The sequence below is a fragment of the Podarcis melisellensis genome (assembly GCF_964234715.1).
Source record: "Podarcis melisellensis genome assembly, chromosome: Z".
Taxonomy (NCBI): domain Eukaryota; kingdom Metazoa; phylum Chordata; class Lepidosauria; order Squamata; family Lacertidae; genus Podarcis; species Podarcis melisellensis.
Genome location: NC_138547.1, coordinates 16090006 through 16115022, shown reverse-complemented (window position 1 = coordinate 16115022; position 25017 = coordinate 16090006). Strand labels below are relative to the sequence as shown.

At 46.4% G+C, this 25017-nt stretch overlaps 1 protein-coding gene across 5 annotated transcripts; it reads left to right on the top strand.

Annotated features, from left to right (window-relative positions):
* Positions 1–1817: 1817 nt before the first annotated feature.
* Positions 1818–24018, top strand: ZER1 (zyg-11 related cell cycle regulator). 5 transcript variants are annotated; one of them, XM_081897813.1, is made up of 17 exons: positions 1820–2192; positions 6244–6386; positions 7516–7814; positions 8634–8784; positions 9297–9727; positions 11253–11429; positions 12102–12216; positions 13072–13218; positions 15588–15761; positions 16515–16730; positions 17148–17189; positions 17903–18022; positions 19298–19413; positions 20017–20205; positions 20561–20658; positions 22277–22379; positions 23574–24018. In XM_081897813.1, exons 3-17 carry the CDS (start codon positions 7657–7659, stop codon positions 23629–23631), a joined length of 2295 nt encoding a protein of 764 aa, XP_081753939.1. In that variant the 5' UTR covers positions 1820–2192; positions 6244–6386; positions 7516–7656; the 3' UTR covers positions 23632–24018. The 5 variants fall into 5 exon arrangements, with proteins under 5 accessions (XP_081753940.1, XP_081753939.1, XP_081753936.1 ...); XM_081897811.1 differs by lacking the exon at positions 1820–2192 and adding an exon at positions 3480–5917 and having other exon boundaries at positions 6093–6386; XM_081897814.1 differs by lacking the exon at positions 6244–6386 and having other exon boundaries at positions 1818–2192; positions 22280–22379.
* The last annotated feature ends 999 nt before the right edge of the window (positions 24019–25017 follow it).

Genomic DNA, 25017 nt, shown 5'->3' with positions numbered 1-25017 from the left:
TACTCTAGTTGCTTGCCAGCCCTACATACCCCCCAATGCACCTTGCCAACCTCTCACCCAAACCTCTACAGTATCTCTTTACCTGAAGGAGTGTCTTTACCTAAAGTATAGCTGAAGGAGCGTCTCCACCCCCATCGTTCTGCCTGGACACTGAGGTCCAGCGCCAAGGGCCTTCTGGCAGTTCCCTCGCTGCAAGAAGTGAGGTTACAGGGAACCAGGCAGAGGGCCTTCTTGGTAGTGGTGCCCTCCCTGTGGAACGCCCTTCCATCAGATGTCAAGGAAATAAACAAATATCTGACTTTTAGAAGACATCTGAAGGCAGCCCTGTTTAGGTAAGTTTTTAATGTTTGATGTTTTATTCTGTTTTTAATGTTCTGTTTAAAGCCGCCCAGAGTGGCTGAGGAAACCCAGCCAAATGGGCAGGGTAGAAATAATAAATTCTTCTTCTTCTTCTTCTTCTTCTTCTTCTTCTTCTTCTTCTTCTTCTTCTTCTTCTTCTTCAGCCCCCCCCCCCCAGCCTCTCACGATTGCTCTGTTTTTCTCTTAATCCTGCTTAATTCTGTCATTTTAAAACCTGCTTTGCTCTCCTCCCTCACCATTGACTTAATGCAAATCCTGGATTGTGATGAGGTACTACAAGTCTTTCAGTGATGTGTGATAATAACCTTATATTAGTATGCTCATAGGAAGAAACAATTTTAAAAACCCTCCTAGTTCCAGAGTTCTGGGGACTCTGCAAACTAAAATAACTATTCTATTGCAATTTGTAGAATATTTATCACCAAACTTGTATGTTGAGGCAGGCCCTAAACCCAGTTTAAGAGTTAACAAAATAGGAAACTTGCTTTTATTCAAGCCCAAAGTATCCTAGGAGAGCTGTCTATGTAGCATGAAGTTTGATAGATAGGGTAGAACTTGTCCTGCTCACAGGTGCCTTACTTAGACTGCTCTTGTGAAAGATCACTGTGCTTTTATGCGTGCGTGTATTTGACATAAATTGTATTGCCAATTTAAATTGAATTGTCACAGACATTTTTTTGGTATCTCATTGCTATTTAACCCCACTGTTTACACCCCCACACACACATGTTTGCTAAGTGTAACACTAAATGCATTTAAATAATGGACTGTACACCATGAGAGCCCATTACATTAAAAATTGGTTAAGTCTTTACAGGCCTTCAGGACTCTGTTGTTTGCTTTGCAACAGACCAACAAGCTGTTATACCCCTCTGGTTGCTGTAATACAGTGACAGGGTCACAAATATAGTAAGCCCTCTACTTATGCAGGGGTTACATTATGGGGACCGCACTTAAAACCAAAATTGTATACAGTAGTCAGAACACATTTGGTGTAGGTGACAATAGGCTCTGTATTAGTATAAGCCCAACTGAACTACAAGGATTCTGGTGTGAAAGATGGAAGAATAAAACTGCTATGTGGAATTGGTAGCAGGCTAAATAAACTGCAGCTGAAGCTTCACAAATTGGTATGGGGGCTCCCTTTGGAACTGGTGTGGGGAACACTTGGTCCTCCAGCTGTTGCTCCCATCAGCCTTAGCTAGCATGGCCAACGGCCAGGTCTCTGTGATAAAGGGGAAATCTCCTTTAGAGGTCACATCCACACCATACATTTAACTACACATTTAAAGCACACACTCCCATCAAGTATCATGGGAACTGTAGCATCACCCTCGCAAAGCTACAGTACAGCCCCTCAGCAACCTGGACAAACTACAGTTCCCATGATTCTTTGCTGGGTGAGGCGGTGGAAGCCAAAGAGCTTCAGAGGTTTTATAGCGTGGATGTGCGATCCAAGTCAGCGAGGTGAAATGGGCGGGTCGGAACCCTCCGCTCGTAGCCTTATTTTCTGGGAGGGGAGGGGAGAAAGATACGTCATTCTGATTCTCTAGGAAAGGAGAGGAGACCGGCTACCGGAAGTGACGTTGCGATTTGTTGACAGCGGCTGGTGCTGCTGCTGCTTGCGGCGGGGTGGAGAGAGCGATCGAGAGAGAGAGAATTGGGAAAGAAAGAGAGGGGACCCGGGTGGGAACTAGGGACTCCCCCCGCAGCTTTTCTTTCGCTTAATCTCTATCCAGTCTCCCCCTCCGCCCCTTTTCTCTTATCCCTACCGGAAACGGAACCAACTCCAACCCGGACACTCTCTTTCGTCCAGGGAGCCGGGGAGCCAGGTGAGTGCGCGTGTGACTGATGGGGAAGGTGGAAGTGGTACCCTGGGAGCAATTCGTGCATTGCTGGGAGGGGCGGAGGACCCGCTGGGATCCACCCTGCTGCAACGGGGCGGGGGCGGAGATTATGGGCAGCACCCCCCCTTCCACCCCACCCAAATTGCATGGGAGCTACTCGCTGCAAGGGCGCAATCGGTGGGCCCAGTGGGTGGGTTGGCGAAACCTCGAAACCCCACCACTGGAAGGATATTAAGCCCCTTGAGACCCACCTGTTGAGAGGAGGGGTGATAGCTGACCCATCTGGGATCTTCCCGTGGCAAGGGTAGCAATATGTGCACATTCTTCAGAAAGCTAGTAACCCATATCTCACCACAACCTTGAAATTCCATCACGGGAAAATCTCAGCCTTGAGGCCCACTTGTTGAGAGGAGGGGTTGACAAATGATGTATTGTCCAAAATCCACCTGTGTTTTGTCTATGGCATATGTGCCAAGGCAGATATCTGTGCAGGTTCTTTTGCTGGGAATGGGGGAGACTCACAGGGAAAGTGGCGCACAGCACCTTTCAGACAGCTTTGCCTCAGGATCCACTTGGGGTGAATGAGTGGACATAGGGCAGTAGTGGGGACCTACAGCCCTCCGGGTATTGTTGGACTCCAGATCCATCAACCCCAAATGGCATGGCCAATGGTCAGGGATGATGGGAATCAAAGTCCAGATGCATCTGGAAACCAAAGGGGTTTCTACCTCTGGTGCAGGATATAGTAATGCTGCTTGTAAACTACAAGTAGCATGTAACAGCAGTATATAAGATGAATAAATAAATATTCCTTAAAACAAGAGGAAGCCTCGGGAATCCACTTGCCCCATAGGAAAATGTGGTGTCTACCCACTATAATCTGGTGCTGTGGGCTCTGTGTCAGCTGAGATGCCTCAAAATATAATGCATAGAAAGGACTCCCCTGGTGAATCCATTTCCCCAATACTCCCTCCTGTAAATATACTTATTGATCAATTGCAGAAAATAGACTGTTTTAGTTATAAAAAGTTGTACAGTGGTGCCTCGCAAGACGAAATTAATTCGTTCCGCGAGTCTTTTCGTCTTGCGATGTTTTTCGTCTTGCGAAGCACGGTCCGTCGCAACTGCGCCTCTTCAAGCAGCTTTAGGAAAAAAGCGAACAAACTCACAAGACGTTTTTGTCTTGCAAAGCGACGCAAAAACCGAAAAACCCTTTCGTCTTGCGTGTTTTTCGTTTTGCGAGGCATTCGTCTTGCGGGGCACCACTGTATTGGAAGGCACTATGTGTATGCAGAATGGCAGGAATGTTGAGGGTGGAAAAAGAAAACGCAGAGGATGGTGTGGAGTGCCTGATGGCTGCTGAATGGTTATAAAATGTCCCAATGCCCCAAATGCCCACTTGGAATTGAGGAGGACAAAAAAGTAGATGTTAGTGGAGGATCAAACAGTTACCTTTGCCCAGAGCAACTCTTTGGGACTTAAATTGCTGTTTTTGAATGTCATGCATTTAGTATTGCATTTCTGTTCCTGCCTTTTCTACATGGAGTTCTCCTTTTCTCGTCACAACAACCCTGTGAGGTTGGTTGGGCTAAGAGATTTGTGATAGAGCCCAGGTCACCCAGTGAACTTCATGACAGTGTGTGGGGATTCAAACCTGACATTCTAATCACTACCCTGATTCTGTGTACGCTTGATCTGCAGAAATTAGCACCATGAGGCTCTTCACAGCCTGGAGATAAACCTTATGCCACCTGCTAATTTGCTGCAGATGAATGGCTGATAAACGTCAGTTACAGACGATACTTGTAAAGTTGGCAACTCTACGTGTTGTTAAACAGAGTGTTCAACAATGCTTGTGTATGAAACTGACGTACCATCCCATTTAAATCAATTACGGTGGTACATACAGATCTCAAGTTAATGTGGAATAAAGGCTTGAAGAATACTAGTACATCAGATTTAAATCTGATGTTGCAGGGTCAGTCTCATTCTTTTCCTCCTGTATCTGATATCTACATCATTTGGAAGGAACACACATAGATTTGAGTGGAAAACTGACTTCTAATGCACATGCACAAAGTATCATATTCTGAAATAACTTCAGACTTTCATGCAAAGGGAAGGTGAAGAGGCAGGTTGGCTTTGATTTGTTCCAAGTTTTTTGTTCGTGGGGATCCATGGGAACATCAGCAGGAAGGTCAAAGCACTTTCCTCTTCAAAACTGTAGGCTCTGCTGGAATCTAATAGTCTGGTTTAGTCCACTCTGGATGTTGGTCTGTGTTGCTCTCTTCTTCCACCACACCTCCCTTCTTGACTGCAACTGCAGCATTGGCTGCAGCGATGACTTATGATCATGCAATTCTGTTGCCCTGGCTAGGAAGGTTACGCAGCTTATAAAAGAGTGCTAGATTGTCAGAAGGCTATAAAAGGGATTTACTCAGGTGCACAGTTTACTTGAGGTTGGCACAGCCTGCCTTGAGAAGCGGGAGTAGCACTAGACTTCAAGTCTTTGGGCAAGTAGTAGAGCTGCAAGCTTTAATCAGTTACAAGGCCATAAGAAGAGAAGTGCTGGATCAGGCCAGTGATTCACCTGGTCCAGCATCCTGTTCTCACAGTGGTCAATCAGATGCTCCAATGGGAAGGTCACAATCAGCTCTCCCCACCTGCAATTGCCAGCAAGTGAGATATTTCCTCCAACAGTGGAGGTCAAACATAGGTTTTAACTGAGTGGTGGCTAGTAGCCATAATAACTATTTTCCTTAACTAAAAAGGCACACAGTTAATTAAGCTGTGCATTTTTAGGAAGGTTACTTATTTTTAAAATAAGTATTTAGTGCCTGCCATCTTTTTATATCTTGGAAGAGAATCCAGTGTGCTATGGGGTGTAGTTCAGTGTTTTGCTTCCTGCACCTTGGGATCAGGTTACCTAAGAAATTGCCTCGGCCCCATATCCTTGCTGGTCAACTTTGTTGCTCAGGTGGGACATTGCTGAGAGTACTGCATGCCCCAGAGGTGTGCTATGTATGCAGTAAAGGCTAGGTTTTTAATGTTGCAGCTCCAGCCATCTGGAATGAGTTCTCACCTGAAATTAGACAAGAGCTTAATGTCTTGATATTTAGGCGCTGGATGAAAATGGTTTTATTTTTTTTAAAGTTTTTATTAAAGATTTTCTTGGGTTAGAAAAGTATTGCATTGTGTCTATTTTCAGGTTGCAAAGTCTTTTCTATGGATAAGTTACATTTGATGTGAGCCATTAATGTTGTATACAATATAAGGTTGGGGGAGAAGAGAGGTGGGGAGAGAGATTGAGGGGACGGGTGGTAGTAAACTTACATTCTTTTACTTAGTGTATGTGTGAGGTTTTTGTGTCATCGTCACTTGGGTAGATTCTCTTTCTTTTCATTTATTAGTTTTCATTGGCAGTGAGAAAGTTTTTTGGGGGAAGCCCAGGGCATGGTTGGTTACCTTCAGTTGACTGCAGATTTCTTTGCGGTGGGGTTGTTGAGTCAAGTTAAGCATATTGATTTGTGTGCTAACGGTGGGTTTTTGTTGTCTTGTTGGACTGTGTGTGTAATAAAGGGCAGCCACTCTGGGGCAAATGTGTCCTCTTTTATTTGTCCCCTTTTCAGTTTCAGTATGTTGGTTAGCTTTTCTAGGAAGGCTGTTTTCCATACAATTTGGTACCAGTGGTCCATGTTCACTCGTGACCAGTGGCGTAGTGTGGATTGTCAGCATCCGGGGCAAGGCAAGTAATTTGCGCCCCCAACCCATGGATTTGCGCCCCTAACCCGTGGATTAGCACACCCTAACCCTAACCCCCAGATGTTGCGCCTGGTGCGGCCAGCCCCCCCTGCACCCCCCACGCTACGCCACTGCTCGTGACAGGCCTCTCCAGTGTCTGGCTACGATGCTTCTGGTTGCTGAGAGTAGATGGGTTATAAGCTCTTTATAATGTGTGTGCTATTGTCTTGGAAAATATTCAATAGGACCAGTTCTGGGGTGGCTTCTGTTTAGTTACCTTGCATATTTCTTGTAGGACAAGAAGGGTTGGATTTTGGGGCAATCCCATAACATGTGGACCTCACAGCTACCAGGAACAGCATTGATCTTACCCTTTTCTTGAATCTTCTTGAACTTATTTAAAAAACAAGAAAAAACGAAAAACTAAGTCAAGAATTTGTAAGAACCTAGTAAAATCTGATATTGCAAGTTCACTTTATTTTAGGTAGTTTGTAAGTTTTCATGGCACTTTGTAAGTAATTGTCTCTTTCTCACATATTTGATAAATGGTGTAAAAGTTTGTAATGTTGTGCATATTTTTTCTTTTTTCTTTTCTTAACACTGCTTTTTAATGCACTCTTTCTTTTTTTTTTTCTTTCTTTCTCTCTCTTTCTCTCTCTCTGGGCTACTAAGGTAGTCACTTGCACATTATTGAAAAAGACAGATGTGGGGACACATTTGCAGAAAATGTGCATATGCTGATCTATACATATATATGCAAATTTAGATATAATGACTATAATTTGAATAGAAAGAAAGGTAAAGCTCACCTCAGTGGGGTATTGGGAAGACTGTGAGCAGCTGAGCAGCAGCCTGCTTGCTTACTCTACTGCCCAGCTGTTTTCTGCTGATGCTCCTCTGCTTCCTGGGATTCTTCCCCTTTAAGCCAAAATTGGACTTCAGGCAGCTCTTCAAAATAAGAGCCTTCCAATAGAGGCCTCTCCTCTGTAAAGCAGGATACACTGCCTCTTCATCAAACTATCTCTCAGGTTGTGAGATTAAAATTGAGGGGGAACAATGTATGCTAGCCTATGTTCCTTGGGGAGCAGCGGAAGAACAATGTAATAAAATAAAGTTGTGTGTGTGTGTGTGTGTGTGTGTGTGTGTAATTTTAATGTTGCTTGAATGGACTGGAGGCTCCTTCCCCAACCTGCTGCATTCCAGACTTTGCTGGACTACAGCTCCCGTTAGCCATAGTCGAGGAGTAGGGGGGTTGTAGTTCAAGGCATCTGGAGTGCACCATGTTGTCTACCCCTCCTTTGTGTCCCTTAAAATACCCCATAAAGTCCCATTTGCCCCCACCCCCACCCCCGTTTCATTAGATATTTAGTCAAGGTTGAGTTTTGGTATCCAAGACTACCACACACCCATCCCTGTTTGGTCTGCCTTCAGGCCACTGAAACGGAATCTTTGTTTGGCTTGAGGGTGGGAAACTATTGCAAGGACTTCTGTGCTTTCTGGTGGAAAATGTCCCACCCCACTCTCTGATTTATCTTCTTCTCTCCACCCCGCCGCCATCGGCCTGCAGCATTCCCGCAAAGTCCAGTGGGGAATATCCCTAAAACAAAGGAACAGGAACTCCAGGTGGGGACGAAGAAGCACTTTTTTTGCCCCACATTTGCCCCTTCTCCCTCACTCTCACTGGTCTTCCCCTGTTCACTGCCACAAGATGGCTTCCGACAGCCCAGACCCTCTGATGACCCTCTGCACTGATTATTGTCTTTACAACTTGGAGGGGACTCTTTGCTACTTGCTGGACAACGAGACACTCCGTCTCCACCCAGACATCTTCCTGCCAAGTGAGATTTGTGACAGACTTGTCAATGAGTAAGTTTATTTATTTATTTATTTATTTATTTATTTATTTATTTATTGTATTTGGGAGCACCTTGTCTTCACTATCCTAGCCTGGTCCCTGGCAGAGAGATGCTTCTAAAAGAACCTGCCTTACACAGAGTCAGACCCTTGCTCCATCTAGCTCTGCCTTGTATGGATGGAAATGGCTCTCTGGAGTGTCAGGCAGGAGTCTTTTTCACTTGAGATGCTGGAGGTTGAACCTGGAATCTTGTGCATGCAAAGCATATGCTCTGCTACTGAATTTCTTACTAGTTCTGCTCATTCCTGAGGTTCATGGTAAAGTCTTGAGCACGGTGGCACATGCTTCAGGAAACAGACTTGAGTCCCAGCTGTGCTGCACATTACTTCCCTCAAAGTATCCTGGGAACTGTAGTTTGTTAAAGGTAGTGGGAATATAACTCTGTGAGTTTACGGCCCACAAAGCTACAATTTCCAGCACCCTGAACAAATTACAATTCCCATGATTATTGGTTGAAGCTGTGTGCCTTAAATGTATGGTCTGGATGTGACCACTGTATTTAAATTTCTTAAGTGCCCTAATATATAAGGCTTACACATGAGTAGCAATGTATCCTTTTTTGTATTTAATCTTCATGACTTACCCTGTGAGGTAGTGTAGGTGGAAAAATTCTATTAGTTCAGGAAGGAGCCATGAAGGGCTTCAGGGCTAAGCAAAGATTTTGATCCTTATTTCTGGCGGCCAAACCCAAGCCCCTCTGTCTGCTGATGTTTGATTAACGAAAAATGCTCAGATCGTTTCCCCACCTTGATCTCTGTCTCTAAACATAGGTATGTGGAGCTGGTAAACGCCGACACTATCTTTGAGCACAATGAGAACTTCTTCACGCTCTTCTCAGATCCACGGAGCACCAGGCTGGCAAGAATCCATTTGCGGGAGGATATTGTGCAAGATCAGGACCTGGAAGCCATTCGAAAACAGGTAGGAACAGAAGAAGCCAATTTGTAGCATTGAACCATTGGTCCCTTGAACTCAGCATTGTCTACACTGACTGGCAGTGAATCTTGCTGGTTCAGGCAGGGGTCTCTCCCAGCCCCACCTGGAGAGGCCATGGGGGATTGGACCTAGGACCTTCTGCATGCTAAGCAGATGCTCTGCTGCTGAGCTGTATGCCCTTTCCCTAAAAAATAAAATCACATTCTAGTCCTCATGATTCTGAATAAAGAGCTGAATTAAATAGGAATAGAAGTCTTTTCCCCAGCCCTACCTAGAGATGCAATGGTGGTTTGAACCTAGGACCTTCTGCATGCAAAATAGTTGTTTTATCACTGAGCAACAGACATTCCCTCTGTTTGGCATCTTCCACAGAAGGCACCACTCTCCAGGGCACAGGATCGTTCCCAAGCCTAATCTTTCATAGGGACATGAGAAGCTGCCTGAAACCAAGTCAGCCGAACTTTTCTAACTTTTCACTCTACCTTTCCGTCCCTTAGGACCTGGTTGAATTATTCTTGACAAACTGCGAGAAACTGACAGCCAAGAGCCTCCAGACCCTGGGCAGCTTCAGCCCCACCCTTGTCTCCCTCAGCCTCTTCGGCTGCACCAACATTTTCTATGAGGAGGAGAATCCAGGGGGCTGTGAGGACGACTTAAACCCAACCCGCCAGGTCTTGGTCAAGGACTTCACATTTGAGGGCTTCCACCGCCTGCGGTTCCTCAACTTGGGCCAGATGACCAAAGGGGTGAATGTGGAGAGCCTGCTCCGACCTCTGGCTTCACTGACTGCACTGGACCTCTCTGGGATCCAGCTCAACGACATCTTTTTCCTCACCCAATGGAAGGACAGCTTGGCTTCCCTGGTGCTTTATAACATGGACCTCTGTGAGGAGCATGTTCAGGCCATCGCCCAACTGCGCAAGCTCAGGTCAGCTGGTGGTGCTGTTGACCCGCTTGTTTTTGCAGCCATTTTGCCCCGCCTTTACTAGCCTGGCTGGACTAGCACCCCCATCAGTCCCCAGCCTGCATGTTTTTTTTACTATAACTGCCACCAACCCCCAGCCTGCATGGATGGTTGTTGTAGTCTGAAACACCTGGGGAGCACTGAGTTAGCAAAGGCTGGGTTGACCTGATTGTTAACTTCTCCATCCAGTATAGAGCCAACTTGTGGAACTCGTTGCCACAAGATAATGCCTTTCTAATTGATTGAATTTCTACCCCAATTATGTGACTGTTTTTGCAGGCATTTAGCTCGGGCTCCTCCACCCTGCTGTCCTCCAGGTGCTTTGGACTGCAACTCCCATGAGCCCCCAGGCAGCATGTGCTTAAATGCTTTCCTTGCTGTAAGCCAAAGCTCAAGGTCATCCCTAGAATAGAGCCATTGAAACCAACAGCACTTCTCTGAGTACAACTTATTTGACTTTTATACTATAAAACCCATTATTTACTCACAGTAAGAACCTTATAAAAATAACTGTAGCAGAACTGCAGAAGAAATGAGCTAAAATAGATATATTTAGGTGCCAGGTGAAAACCTTCCTCTTCAATCAGGCCTTTGGCTGATTAACATCCGATACCCTTTCAGATGTGCTATGGGAGGGGGGATTATTGGTTTGTTTTTGTTCTTATTTTTATCACGTAGTTTGTGTTTTTATACTGTATTTTTATGTTGTGAACTGCCCTGAGATCTATAGATGAAGGGCGATATATAAACTAACTAACTAAATAGATAAATAAATATCATTTTCCAATATATGTGGCAATGGAAGGGTTTGGGCACACTCTGCAATTTGCATAGCTGCCAAGAAGCAGCCATTGCAAGTGCAGTGTGAGGGACAGCAAGCCAGCTCATGCAAACTGTTTAATGGAGGGGGAAGGCATTGGGGGGGGGGACGTTGGTTAGGTATGGATGAATGGCAAAGAGTAAGAGGGGTTGGTGAGCCGGAGCCACAGCCCCTAGTAATAAATATTATTATCGTAAGAACATAAGAAGAGCCCTGCTGGATCAAGCCTCTGGTCCGTCTAGTTCAGCATCCAGCTGCATGTCTCTGGGAAGCGCACAAGCAGGACCTGAGCACAACACAACTGCTCCCACTTGTGATTCCCAGCAACTGGTATTCAGAAGCATTTCTGCTTCCCAGCCGTGGGAGCGGAGGATAACCATTGTGGCTGGTAGCCATTGATAGCCTTGTCTTCCTCCATGAATCAATCTAATCCTCTTTGAAAGCCAGCCAAGTTAGTGGCCATCATTTCTTCCTGTGGGAAAGAGTTCCATAGCTGAACCATGCATCGCCCTGAACATTCAGCTTCATTAGATTTCCCCCCACACACACCCCAAGTTCAAGTGTTACGGGAGAGGGAGAATGACTCCTTTCTAGCCTCTTTCTCCTTGCCATGCATAGTTTTACACACTTCTATCTTGCCGTCATGCCTCTGTTCTTCCTTGTTCCCAGGCACTTGGACATCTCCAGGGACCGCCTCTCCAGTTATTACAAATTCAAATTGACCCAGCGGGTGCTGAACCTCTTTGTGGAGAACCTGGTCAACCTCACCTCTCTGGACATCTCTGGCCACATCATGTTAGAGAATTGCTCCTCTTCTAGTGAGGATGAGAAAGTGGGCCAGACAAGGTGAGTCAGACGGGAGCCATATTGGTGGCTTCAAACAGGGGTAGGGGAACCTGGGGCCCTCCCAGATCTTACTAGACTCCCAACAGCTCACATCAGCCTCCAGCAGCTAGTATGGGAAATAGGTCAGGGATGATGGGAGCTGTAGTCCATCAATGGTTGGAAGGCCACAGGTTTGCCATCCCTGATTTAAGAAGGAGCATTCCATACTGTGTGCAAGAAATGGAGGAATGCCACTATTTAGAAGACACATTCCTCATGAGGGAACCTCAGAAGTGGAGAACCAGGGGGTGTTCACATATTATTGTACTCCAACTCCCATCAGCCCCAGCCATCATGGTCATTGGCCAGGATTTATAGGAGTTGGAGTCCCACCATGTTTGGAGGGTAACAGGGTGCCCATCCCTGCTGAAGACAGCTAAATGGGCACTGGCCTGACTCTGGTTGATGTGCACAGAACACTGGAATGAGCCACAACTCAATCCACACGTTCTTCTTTTTTGAGTGCTGAGGGTCCCAGGCTCAACCCTGAGCATCTCCCAGTTAAAAGGTTCTTGGGGGAGCTGAAGGTGGAACCTTGGAGAGCTGCTGCCAGTCAGAGTCATACTAGCCAGACTGACCAGTGGCCTGCATCTCTTGGGTGAGGTTTTTCATGTATTTCCTATTTTCCCCCAGCATCAGCCCAGAAATGAGCAGCATCACCCCTTTCAGGAACCTGAAGCAGCCTCTCCAGTTCCTGGGCCTTTTCGAGACCTCCCTTTGCCATCTCTCACACATCCCAGCCTACAAGGTAAAGCAAGAATAGACGGCAAAAAGTATTCATAATAACTGTATCTGCTACTGAGGCATCTTTTTAGCTGAGGGGGAAATATTTTTAATCGTTTGGCGGAATAATGCAGCTCATGGATGCATATAAGGTCTGCTTGAGGAATATGATCTTCATGGATTCTGAAAGGGACTGATCTGATTTGTGCCAATGAGTCAGAAAACATAGCTCTCAATCAGATTTCACACTCACACATAGGCTACACTGGGAGATCATTATATTATTCACGTAGCACTATCCATAATTTGGTAACATAAGCAAATTACTGACCCCACAATCTAATCTGCTCCCAGCAGTGATTTCAGTGATCTTAAGTAGAAAATACCTAAAAGCTTGTCTCACCCTTTATATACTCAATTGAACACTGCACTCTGCAGGTGAGGGCCTCCTGCAAATACTGTCTTCTCAGGAGATCCATTAGCCACAATGCAGGAATTGGGCCTTCAGTATAGCAGCACCTGCTCTTTGGAATTCTGTCCCATTAAAATGTTAGACAGGTGCATTTTTTATTGCCCTTTCAGCGCCTGCTGAAGACCTTCCTATTCCAACAAGCACTTTAAGTTGAGATCTTTCTGTCAGTCTGCATCGGCACTGAAGTTGTTTTTAAAGACGTTTTAAACATGTTAAAGCTGTTTTATTGCTTGTCGTTTGCAGCTCTGGAGCCCTTTGGGATCCAAAATATATAAACATAATAAGTGAAACATGTTCTTGGGGATTTGAAGCCAAGTCTTCCCCATCCCAAAAACCAGTGCTCTACCCACTGCCCCATACTTCACACCTCCTGTGCCGCCTCTGAACTGTCCCCATTCTCCATGCCAGGTTACTGGGGGCAAGAGTGAAGAGCAAGTGCTCAATGCCATTGAGGCATATACCGAGCATCGTCCTGAGATCACGTCTCGAGCCATCAACAACCTTTTTGACATCACTCGTATTGAGCACTGCAACCAACACCTGAGAGCCCTCAAGGTGAGCGAGTCGTAGTCTTTTATTCTGAACCATGAGGACTAGGAGACTGAGAGGAGTTACAATAGCCATCTTCAGATAGCTAAAAGGTGTCACATGGAATATGGAGCAAGCTGGTTTTCTCCTGCTCCGGAGGGTAGGATCCAAACCAATGGATTCAAGTTACAAGAAAGAAGATTCCAACTAAACAAAAGGAGCAGCTTTCTGACAGTGAGAGCCATTTAATAGTGGAATGGACTCCCTCGGAAGGTGTGGGAACTCCCCTTCCTTGGAGGTTTTTAAGCAGAGTTCGGATGGCTGTCTGTCATGGACACTTTATTTGATATTCCTGCATTGCAATTGCAATTGCAATTCTATTATTCTTATATTCTCTTTTTTGAGAAAGGGCCATAGCTCAGTAGTACAGCATCTGCTTTGTATGCAGAAGGCTCCATGTTCAATCCCCAATGGAATATCCAAGTAGTGCTGGGGGTGGGGGTGGGAATGCTCTATCCGAAAGCCTGGAGAGCTGCTGTCAGTCAGCACCCTGGGACTAATGGTATGATCTCGTATAAGGCAGCTTCCTATGTTTTAAGAGAAGGGCGATACCTCAGTGATAGAGTATCTGCCTTGCACGCAGAAGGTCCCAAGTTCAATCCTCAACAGCAGCTCCAGGTAAGATTTGGAAATAAACCTCCCTGTAAAAATCCTGTAGAGCTGCTGCTGGTCAGTGAAGACAGCACTGAGATTGATTGGTATAAGGCAGCTTCCAATGTTCTTATTTAATTCAGCCCTGTATTCAGGGCTGGACTAGAACCCAGGAGGACTAGAACCTTACTTTACTTAAAAGGAAAGGTAGATCATCTGCTTTGCATGCAAATGGTCCTGGGTTCAGACCCCCAACTGAAAGCAGCAACAACAGCGGGTACCTATTATATTCACTGGATTGGTTTCCATTCCGAATATGGGATGAACAGCCAAATGCCGGCAATTTCTGTTGCTGTTTTCTGAGATCCCCACTGGTAGCAGCAACAGATAATCTTCAAAGCTTATACAAAGAGTAATTGCACCTCAGTGGAAAACAGCCCCAAATCAAACATTGGACCACTCACTGTGGAGCAGAGCTATAATGGAGAACATTGTGCATAATTTGAGATTCTAACAAGGATTGGACCCTCCAGGTGCTTTCTGTCTGATCTAGCATTCCTTGACGACATAGACAATGGAACCATCGTTTTCAAGACAGCTTTCGTCACAAGCCGGGCAAATCTGAAGCTAGACCTGATAATATTCTTTACGTATACAGTGGTGCCCCGCAAGATGAACGCCTCGCAAGACGAAAAACCCGCAAGACGAAAGGGTTTTTCGGTTTTTGCATCGCTTCGCTAGACGATTTTCCCTATGGGCTTGCTTCGCAAGAAGAAAGCCCAAAGGGAAATCTCCGGGGACCTCTTTTAAATGCTGGCGGTGGGGAGCAAAGCCTCCCCCCCCTCCGGCCTTCAGAAGAGGTCCAGGAAGGCCGGCGGGGGCCGAAAGGCTTTGCTCCCCACCGCCAGCATTTTAAAAGCAGTCCGGGATAGCAGGGAAGCGCTTCCCGCTATCCCGGATGGCTTTTGAAGGCAGGCGGGGGGGGGGGAGCAAAGATTTTTGCCCCCCGCCCGCCTTCAGAAGAGGTCCCGGACGGGACAGCGGAGAGACGCGCTGCTTTTCTCCGCTCTCCCGGGAAGGCTTTTGCCCCCCGCCGGCCTTCAGAAGAGGTCCAGGACCTCTTCTGAAGTCTCCGCTGTCCCGGGAAGGCAGGCGGGGGGGGGGGAGCAAAGACTTTCGTCCCCCCCCGCCAGCCTTCAGAAGAGGTCGGGGGACAGACTGTCCCCGGACCTGGTCTGAAGGCGGTTTCCATAGGAACGCATTGATTGATTTTCAATGCATTCCTATGGGAAACCGTGCTTCGCAAGACGAAAAACTCGCAAGACGAAAAGACTTGCGGAACGAATTAATTTCGTCTTGCAAGGCACCACAGTACTTTGTTATCTTAAACCAAGTTCAGTTGTGCTTATTCCACATGCTTATGTTACAGTTTTGTTTTTTGTCTGTTGTTACAGCTGTTTTCTCTGTTTTATATGAATTTTTAAATGAAATATAAAAATCCTTATTTTTTAAGATCCCAGGGCGTTGTATAAGAGAGAACTTTTTCTCTGATCGGCCGGGGCTCTTACATTCTTATGGAGGAGAATCATAGACTTATAGAACTGTATTTATTTCATAAAATGTATACCCTGCTTGATTGTTGTGGGTTTTTTTTTAAAAAAAAAACCTCTAAATGTGGTTTGCAAAAAAACTAAAAATAAAATCAAGAAAAAAATGAATGACAATGGCATTTTCCGTTTCCACAGCTAGTTATAACAGCTCTGAAGTGCCACAAATACGATAAGAATATCCAGGTGACAGGAAGCGCCACTTTGTTCTACCTCACCAATGCAGAATACCGCTTGGAGCAGAGCATCAAGTTGCGGCGCCAGGTTGTCCAGGTGGTATTGAGTGGCATGGAGTCTTACCAGGAAGTCACTGTAAGTGGTCACTGCCAAATTTATAATTTCACTGACATAATTGTGGGTCCTGGGTGGCCAGGTCTGCTGGGGCCCCCAAGAGTCAAGAGGTAGAGTCAGGGAGAGGGGCAGTGCGTCTTGCATCAGGAGTGGAGCCTGTTGCGGTGGAGTCTAGCAGGGGAAAGCATCTGATTGGCTGCTCCTGGTGGCTCAGAGGCAGATCTGAGAGCAAAAGTTCTCAACTTCCTTGTGAAAAAACGCACCAGGATCAAAATGGGCAACAAATTAACTTGCATCCCCACTGACTTAAAATCCCCATGCACAGTCTTACAAACAATCCAAGCAAGCTTCAGTTAGTTATTAGCTGAATCTTCTGATTTATTGATTGATTACTGCTGACTTTTTCAAGTGGTTCAGAGTTCTGCGCTTAACAAAGCCGCCTTCTACCATGTCAGAATATCTTCCTGACTGGCAGCAGCTTTCCGGTGTCTCTGGCAGACATGGAAAGTGCCGTGGGTTGGTGGGCAGAGCATCTGCACTGCAAACAGAAGGTCCCACGTTCAGTCAGGATCACCATGTAGGAATGTGGGAATGTTCTCTGCCTGAAACCTGGAGAGCCACTGCCAGTCACTGTAGACAGTGCTGAGCTCAGTGGGGTAACGGTCTGACTCAGTGAAAGGCAGCTTCCTTCTGGAAACTGGGGAGACTGCATTGCAGGACAGCCCTTTCTGGCTGCCTGGTCACCACTACTTCCTCCCTTCTTCCCTCCCCCAGGTGCAGCGCAACTGCTGCCTGACTCTGTGCAACTTCAGCATCCCTGAGGAGGTGGAGTTCCAGTACCGGCGGGTCAATGAGCTGCTCCTGAATATCCTAAACCCAACGCGGCAGGACGAGTCGATTCAGCGCATCGCGGTGCACCTTTGTAACGCCCTGGTGTGCCAGGTGGACAACGACCACAAGGAGGCTGTGGGCAAGATGGGGTTTGTCATGGTGGGTTTTCGTGAACGCAACCTTCAGGCGTCTGCTCAATGCTAACGGAGGCTGAGCCAAAATTCCTTTCCAGGGCGCTTTCTGGATTCTTTTCCCACTTAAACCATCCAGATTCCCTTATAGGCAACCTTCTGGGGCTGGCATGCCAGGGAAGCCAAAAGTGGTCAGGACCAGAGGCTGGAAGTGGGTGGGACCAGGGGATAAAAGAGGGCATGCCAAGTGAATGATGGGCAGGGTCAACAGAGACGTGGCCTGGTGAGGGAGATACAGCCTTGGCCAAGTTCTGGGGGCCACATTGGGTGGGGGGAGAGAAGAAACTGATGGACAGCATTTGGCCCCGGGCCTACTTTATCCAGTGACCACCCCTTGTCCTCAATTATCCTAAACATTTACATAGCTTCTTTTTCCCACCAACAGACCATGCTGAAACTGATTCAGAAGAAGCTGTTGGATAAAACGGTATGACTCAGATCTGGTTTTCTGTCCTGCCCTCCCCCACCCCCCGCAAACCCCACAAGGTCACCAGAGCCAGGAACAAATCAAATCAAATAGTTTTAATCAAACTACAAAAGGCCGGTAGAGTGTGGTAAAGACCCCAGCCTGAAACCATGGAGAGCTGTTGCTAGTCAGTGTAGACTGTACTGATACTGATGGACCTTAATGGTCTGAATCAGAAGAAGGCACCTTTCTGTGTTCATGTGACTTACAGATCACTCTGAGGATCTCCCAGGTAGCTCCAGATTTTACCTTCTTCCCCAAAGAACAAATCTTTCAAACATATTACATTTTCATTCCTGCCCCCTTCTTCCAAGGAAATGTATTGACTTTTCTCCGGCTTTCACCATCACAGTGACCCTGCAAAGTAGGATAGGTGGAGGGGGGGTAGACTGTCCCAAGACTACCCAGTGACCTTCAGGGGGCAGCATCAGGATTTTAACCCTGGTGGTGCTGATCACACACACTGCTGCTGCTTTTGAGGGGGATGCCTCACTTTTTCCAGCATTCCAAAGTGCTGCCTCCAAAACCATGCTGTCCGTTGTCCCTGCCCACCACACTCCTATTGGTGGTGAGGACACAAAGAAGGCTTTCCAGCCAAACAGAAGCCAGAGACTGAAGCCCCTTAGAGACCCCAATAGATTGAATATTTTTTTCCTTTTCCATTACTCTGGCAGTGTGATCAGGTGATGGAGTTCTCCTGGAGCGCCTTGTGGAACATCACAGACGAGACCCCAAACAATTGTGAAATGTTCCTCAACTACAGTGGCATGAAGCTCTTCTTGGAGTGCTTGAAGGTATGCAGAATTTCAAGCGCTATTAGTTACATGAACTACAGAAACAGAATAATCACATTCGAATGCCTGTCACTGGGAGTCACAAGTGTGGGGGAGTTGCTGGTGTGCTCAGGTCCTGTTTATAGGCTTCCCATTGGGGCATGAGTACAACAAAAGGCTTGGTTGCCCATATCCTCCCGAGGTGAGGGGAAGTGACATTGGCCAAGCCTGGCAGGACAACCTATTTCATGCATTAATTAACTCCTTCATGTATTAATTAGATTATTACCCTAGAATCTTTCATTTTCCCTCCCCTGTCTCTGTATACCAATTGCTGGGAATCTCAGCAGGGGTAGGGGGAAGAGTGCTGTTGCACTCAACAACCTTCTTGTAGCATTCCATCTGATTGCCCACTGGAGGAACAGAATGCTGGACTATATTGGCTTGTGGCCTGATCCTTAAGGACCCTTACATTCAACCTCCACTGTCAAAGGCAGTAGCTGGGAGTCATGAGTAGGATGAGTGTTGTTGTGCTCAGGTCTTGTTTGCGAGCTTCCTGGAGGTGTGATGTGCATAAACCTCTCCCACCCAAACTGAAACCTTCTCTCATGCATTCAGTAAATACATGGGGGTGGGATCACTGGAACACTCTCATGAATGGTATGCTTTGAAGCAATGTACCAGATGTGTGCACTGTCTCTGTGTGTGCATGGATATCTGTTGCCAAGAATGTTTTCTACCTCGGGTGGCAAAGTGTCTCACATTGGCCCCAAATGAGAAGTGTGTTAGGGCAGAGGTGGGCAACCTGCAGGGCCCTTCACATGTTGCTGGACTCCAACTCCCATCAGCCTCCAACAAGCCTGGCCAAGAGCCAGGGATGGTGGGAGTTGGAGTCTAATCATATCTAGAAGGCCACAAGTCTCTCATCCCTAATCTAAAAAGCAGCTTGCAAGCAATGCAGAAATGCTTCTTTCTGGTTCAGATTCCCCACTGCTGATCTAAGAAGAGGTGTTTCCTTCTCAAGAGATGTAACAATGTCTCTTGAAGCTTCCCCTTATGAGAAAGTGAAATGCCTCTTCTTAGATCGGGGTGGGGAACCTGTGGCCTTCCATATACTGCTAGACTCAAGCTCCCATGAGCCCCAGCCAGCAGGCATGTTGGGAGCTGTAGGCCAGGGACATGTAGTGGGGTCATAGGGTTACTTGCTGTAGGCTTGGAGGTTGGCATGATGACCATTTTAAATCCCTCTCCCTCTTCTGTTACAATCTTTGTTCCTTGCACCTGCCTTCCCTGCAGGAATTTCCCGACAAGCAAGAACTGCATCGCAACATGCTGGGCCTCCTGGGAAACGTGGCAGAGGTGGAAGAGCTCCGCCCACAACTGATGACATCCCAGTTCATCAGTGTATTCAGGTGGGTGCATCTTTTAGGGCTAAGCACCACCATCCTCTCCTGCTCTGGTAAAAGAGAATATCTGAAGGGATTGGCTGCAGGAATGGACCAAAGTGGCCCACTTAGTCCAGCCCCCTCTTCTTCAATGGCCAGCTAGATGTCCCAACAGGAAACCCACAAGCAGAACCCGAGTGAAACGGCAGCACCTCATTCCCAGCTACTAGATTTCAGAGGCATCCTGCCTCCAGCGATGAGTGAATAAATAGAACATAAGAAGAGCCCTGCTGAATCAGACTATTGGCCATTTAGTATGGTACCCAGTCCTCACAGTGGTCAAACAGATGCACCAAGCTGGGCCCTCAGTTATGAAGGTACTCTCCCCACCAACTGGTATAGCAATGAAAAGCCATCAGTCAGGTGTGTGATTGGCCTCCCTTGCTGGGGATGTTTAGGTCTGCCCAACGAGCTGAGGCCTTTTCCCATGTCCCAACCACAGACAACTCAGATGTTGGAAGATTGCAGAGGAGAAAATCCTTTGGGAGAGAGTGGCTTTTTAGCTATCCAGGTCCCAGGGCTTTAAAGGTTGATGCAGTTCAGCTTATACGTCTATTTTATACACGACAGCAACCTGTTGGACAGTGAAGCTGATGGCATTGAAGTATCCTACAATGCCTGTGGAGTCCTCTCCCACATCATGTTTGACGGCCCGGAAGCCTGGATGATCAGTGAGCCCCGCAGGGAGGAAGTGGTTGACCGGATGTGGGCAGCTATCCAGCGGTGGGATGTCAATTCCAGGAGGAACATCAACTACAGGTAGGCAGAGACTGGGCTGGGGAATCTCAGGCCCATGGACCAAATGTGACCCTCTCAGTTCTGGTCCTCAGGACTCTCCCCAGGACACCACCCTCAGGAGTACTGCTCCACACACACCCCTTGAGTGCTTTTGCTAGGCTCGGACATATCCTTAAACTGCGATTCACTTCCCCTACCCACATTGGCCTGGAAAACCTTGTATTTTTAATATTAGTTTTGTAATATTTTCCTTTACCATTTTTAAATGGTTATTGTTGTCATTGTTGTTTGACCTCCACAAAATACCTGCAGAATGTTGGGTTTCCCATTCTTTCTTCTGATCACTTTTACACCCTGCTTTTTGTCATCTTTTCAGGTCTTTTGAGCCAATCCTCAGGCTCATCCCTCAAGGAATCTCTCCAGTGAGCCAGCACTGGGCTACGTGGGCCCTTTTCAACCTTGTGTCTGTCTACCGTAAGTCCCTCCTGAGAAACCTCTACTGCAGCAGCTGAGGTTTAGACTAGGTAGTTAAGAATGTTCCTCTAAGGAAATATCCACACCAGATGTTAGAATCATAGAAGCGTTAAGAGTTGAAAGGGACCACAAGGGTCATCTAGTCCAACCCCCTGCAATGCAGGAATCTTTTTGTCCAAAGTGGGGCTCGAACCCCATGACCCTGAGATTAAGAGTCTCGCACTGTATTGACTGAACTACCCCCTAGGCTTCACTTCCATGATCCCTTGCCATTGCTGGGGGATTGCTGGGAGTTGTTTCAGCAAGCAGTAGTTAAAATTAGTCACAGTTTAGGGTGTGAGAATGCATCACTGATGTATTTTCTTTGAAGCACTGCTAGCAGCCCATAGACATAATTTCAGTATTTCTGTTCTCATGTTTTCCTAGACTCTTTATGTATGTGATTGCAAATTGTGCAGACCACTTGGAGAGTTTGTTATATTAAGAGGTATATGAACTATTAAAAAGAATGAAATGACTGAATGAAGATTTGTGAGACTGTAGATTCCCCTTCTCTAAGATGGAAGGAGGAATGCCAGAAAGCCTCTATTTAGAAGAGGCATTCCATCCCAAGAGAGGTGGTTTCTCTTAGAGTGGGGGCAGCAGGTTTTTCTTTTACCTCCCAGATGTTGCTGGACCCCCAACTCCCATCATCTCAGAGGAAGATGGAAGTTGTGGTCTGAAAACAGCTGGAGGGTCACAGGTTCCCCAACTCTGATGTGGCATCTTATTTTAATCTCTGCTTACTTAATCTTTTATTTTAATCTTGTTTACTTCTTGCTCTTCAATTTCCTTCCCCTGCAAACATTCAGTTAAGAATAATGTGATAAAAATGGGAGGACAGGGAACCTTCAATGAAAAATATTTTTTTGAACTTACAGAATAACTTCTATGGATGTATCCAAACATTTTTTAGGATCATCAAGTAGGATGGTATTTCTCTTCCTTCTACCTTATTTTTATATCCTTTCCTGGGTAGAGTTCCTCTGCCATCAATGAAGTCAAACCCAGCATCGGGAAGTGTAGACAGCCCCTCTTTTAAGAGCAAAATATGATCACTTTTCCTTTTATAATTCAGTGTAGTTGGGATTACAGTGGTACCTCAGGTTAAGTACTTAATTCGTTCCGGAGGTCCATACTTACCGTATTTTTCGCCCTATAGGATGCACTTTTTCCCCTCCAAAAATGAAGGGGAAATGTGTGTGCATCCTATGGGGTGAATGCACGCTTTCGCTGAAGCCTGGAGAGCAAGAGGGGTCGGTGCGCACCGACCCCTCTCGCTCTCCAGGCTTCGCGCACCTCTCCGCAAGCAGCGGGAGCCGGGACGGTGCGTTCTATAGGACGAAAAATACAGTAACCTGAAACTGTTCTTAACCTGAAGCACCACTTTAGCCAATGGGTCCCCGTCCTGCCGCCGCGCCGCCGGAGCCCGATTTCTGTTCTTATCCTGAAGCAAAGTTTTTAACCTGAAGAACTATTTCTAGGTTAACGGAGTGTGTAACCTGAAGCGTATGTAACCTGAAGCGTATATAACCCGAGGTACCACTGTAAACTCATCTTTTCCCCTCCCAATTCACAGCAGACAAATATTGCCCTCTACTGATCAAAGAAGGTGGCCTCCTTCTCCTGAGCGACATGATCAAAATGGCATCAGCCCGGCCAGAAACGAAGGAGATGGGAAGGTAAGTCCTCTGGAGAAATAGGCCCCATCTGCACTATACATTAATATTGGTATCGTACCACTTTTAAACAGTTGCTGCCTCCTCTAAAGAATTGTAGCTTGTTAAAGGTGCATCTTCTGTTCCCTTCAGAAGAGCTACAATTCACAGAGATCCTTGGGAAGAGAGATCCGTTACTGAACCACCTTGGAACCTGTAGCTCTTTGAAGGGGAAGAGAGGTCTCCTAACCACTCTGGGCACCCTGAACAAACTATAGCTCCCCTTATTATTTGGGGGAAGGCACAGCTGTTTAAGGTGGTGGGATACTGCTTCAAGCTATAATGCAGACGCAGCCACGGAGCAGTGTGTCAATAGTGACTGACGACCACCTCCTTCCCTACAGACCCTCCCAGCTATTAAGATAAGCAGAGGAGGCCCTCTTGGTAGTTCCACCTCCTTCAGATATTTGGGGCTGGCCTAGGAGAGGGCCTTCTCTGTGGCAGCCCCTAAGTTGCAGAGCTCCCTCACTGCAGAGATGTGTCTGGCACTTCCACTATGCAGCTTCCGGCGGCGGATGCTGAAGGCGCATCTCTTTACCCTGGCCTTTGACACCTGAGATGTTTTGGAGACCCGCTCTATTCCTATGACTGTAATCTGTTTTTAATTATGAACTTTAAATTGTTGCAACCAGTCCTCAGACCCACTGCTGAAGAACAGGTAATAAATTTAATAGTAATAACATAAGAAGAGCCCTGAGCCCATCTGGTCCAGCATCCTATTCTCACATCAGCTGACCAAATGCTACAGTGGGAAATCCATAAGCAACACCTGAGCACAAAAGCACTGTCCCCTACTGCCATTTCCAGCAACTGTTTTCCATAAGTATTACTGCTTCCCACTGTTGAGGCAGAGCATAGCTATTGTGACTACTAGCCATTGATGGCCTTCTCCACCTCCATGAATTTGTCCAGTCCTCTTTTTAAAGCCATCTAAGTTGGTGGCCATCACCGCTTCTTGTGGCAGTGAGTTCCACAGTTTAACTATGTGCTGTGTGAATAAGTCCCTTTTATCTGTCCAGAAACTCCCAGCACTTTGCTTCAGGGGATGTCCACAAGTTCTGTTGTTTCAAGAGAGGGAGGAAAAGTTTTTATAATAGTGATATCTCAGTCTGTGTTCCTTGCCATTTCCTAAATCACTGACCTCTGTTTCCTTTCCAGGAAAGTCATAGAACACTGCAATAACTTTATGGACGAGAACATGGACACGTCTAGATAGAGGCACCCCTGGCTTTCCACCACCTGCCAGCATTGCATTCGACATCTCTCCCGTTCACTGTACATAGGTTGGACTTTCTCACCAGCTTAGCAGTTGGAACGAGCCTTTATGAATACGTGTGTGTGTCCGTCTTTTGAAAAAGACCCCCAGCAAACAAAAGCGCTTCCGAGTAGCACCAGCTGTGGGGACCATTTTGCACAACAACAATCCCTTTCCTTTAAATAATGGATTTCTTCCTTAACCCCTTCTACCACTACAACTTCCTCTTTTTTTTTCCTTTTTTTTTTTTTGGTCTTGTTTTGTTTCAAATGGTTCAGATTGGAGTTTGTGTGTATGTGTATGATTTCTGTATATATATAAAAAAAGGAAAATGAAGCAATGACCATATCCTGTGTCTGCTGGTGTTTTCTGGAGAATATGAAAAGCTTCAAATGAATGTAAACCCAATTATCTAGCTGTGTGATTGGTATAATAATAATAATTTCCCTGTTTCTTTTAGGGGTGTTTTAGCTTAGGGAAAAGTCAAGTAAGGAGCAACATGATAGAAGTTTATAAAATTATGCATGGTATGGAGAAAGCAGAGAGAGAAAGGTTTTTCTCCCTCATGTTGCTAGAACCCATGGATATCCAATGCAGCTGAATGTTGGAAGGTTCAGGACAGATAAAAAGAATCTCAGAATCATCCTCCTTCGTGCAGTGCAGAGTCAAAATGCTTTACATTTCTTATCCAGTAAGAGCTGTTGTGACAGTGGAATGGACTAGAGGGACTAGAGGTGGTGGGCCAAGTTTGGATGGCCATCTAATGGATGCTTTAGTTGAGATTCCTGCATTGCAGGGGGTTGGACTAGATGGCCCTTGGGGTTCCTTCCAACTCCACAATTCTTTGATTCTGTGGGGGAAGACATCCCTGTTTAAAGTGGTATCATGGTGCTTTAAATGTAGAGTGTGTATGTAGCCTAAATTTCACTCAGATTGGACCTATTAAATGATTGGCAACCGTGTTCATTAATTTGACCTAAGAACATAAGCCTGTTTGATCAGGCCTTGGCCCATCTAGTCCAGCCTCCTGTCCCAACAGTGGCCAACCAGATGCCTCTGGGAAACCCACAACCATCCCTCCATCTCAGCAAGCAAGAGGCCTCAAGAAGGAAGTGCAACAGGGCCACTGAGAGGCATGACCTGCAGAGAGGCCTGGGAGTTAGACAGAGGCTTGGACAACTGCATTTGGTGCATGCATATACACACAGCCCATGCCTGGGGTTCTCCTCTCCTTGCTCAGGGCCCAGCTGCTCATGTGGAGGACTTTGGCCAGATTCAGCAACAGATTCATACAGAGCCAAGTGGAACCTTCTTGGTCGCTCTGTGTCACCTGGCCCTGTTGAGCTG

Coding starts and splice junctions, on each gene's coding strand:
- ZER1 (XM_081897810.1), top strand. CDS start 7,657: ATGGCTTCCGACAGCCCAGACCCTCTGATGACCCTCTGCACTGATTAT. Junction 7,815..8,633: donor TGTGACAGACTTGTCAATGA/GTAAGTTTATTT, acceptor CTCTAAACATAG/GTATGTGGAGCTGGTAAACG. Junction 12,217..13,071: donor CACACATCCCAGCCTACAAG/GTAAAGCAAGAA, acceptor TCTCCATGCCAG/GTTACTGGGGGCAAGAGTGA.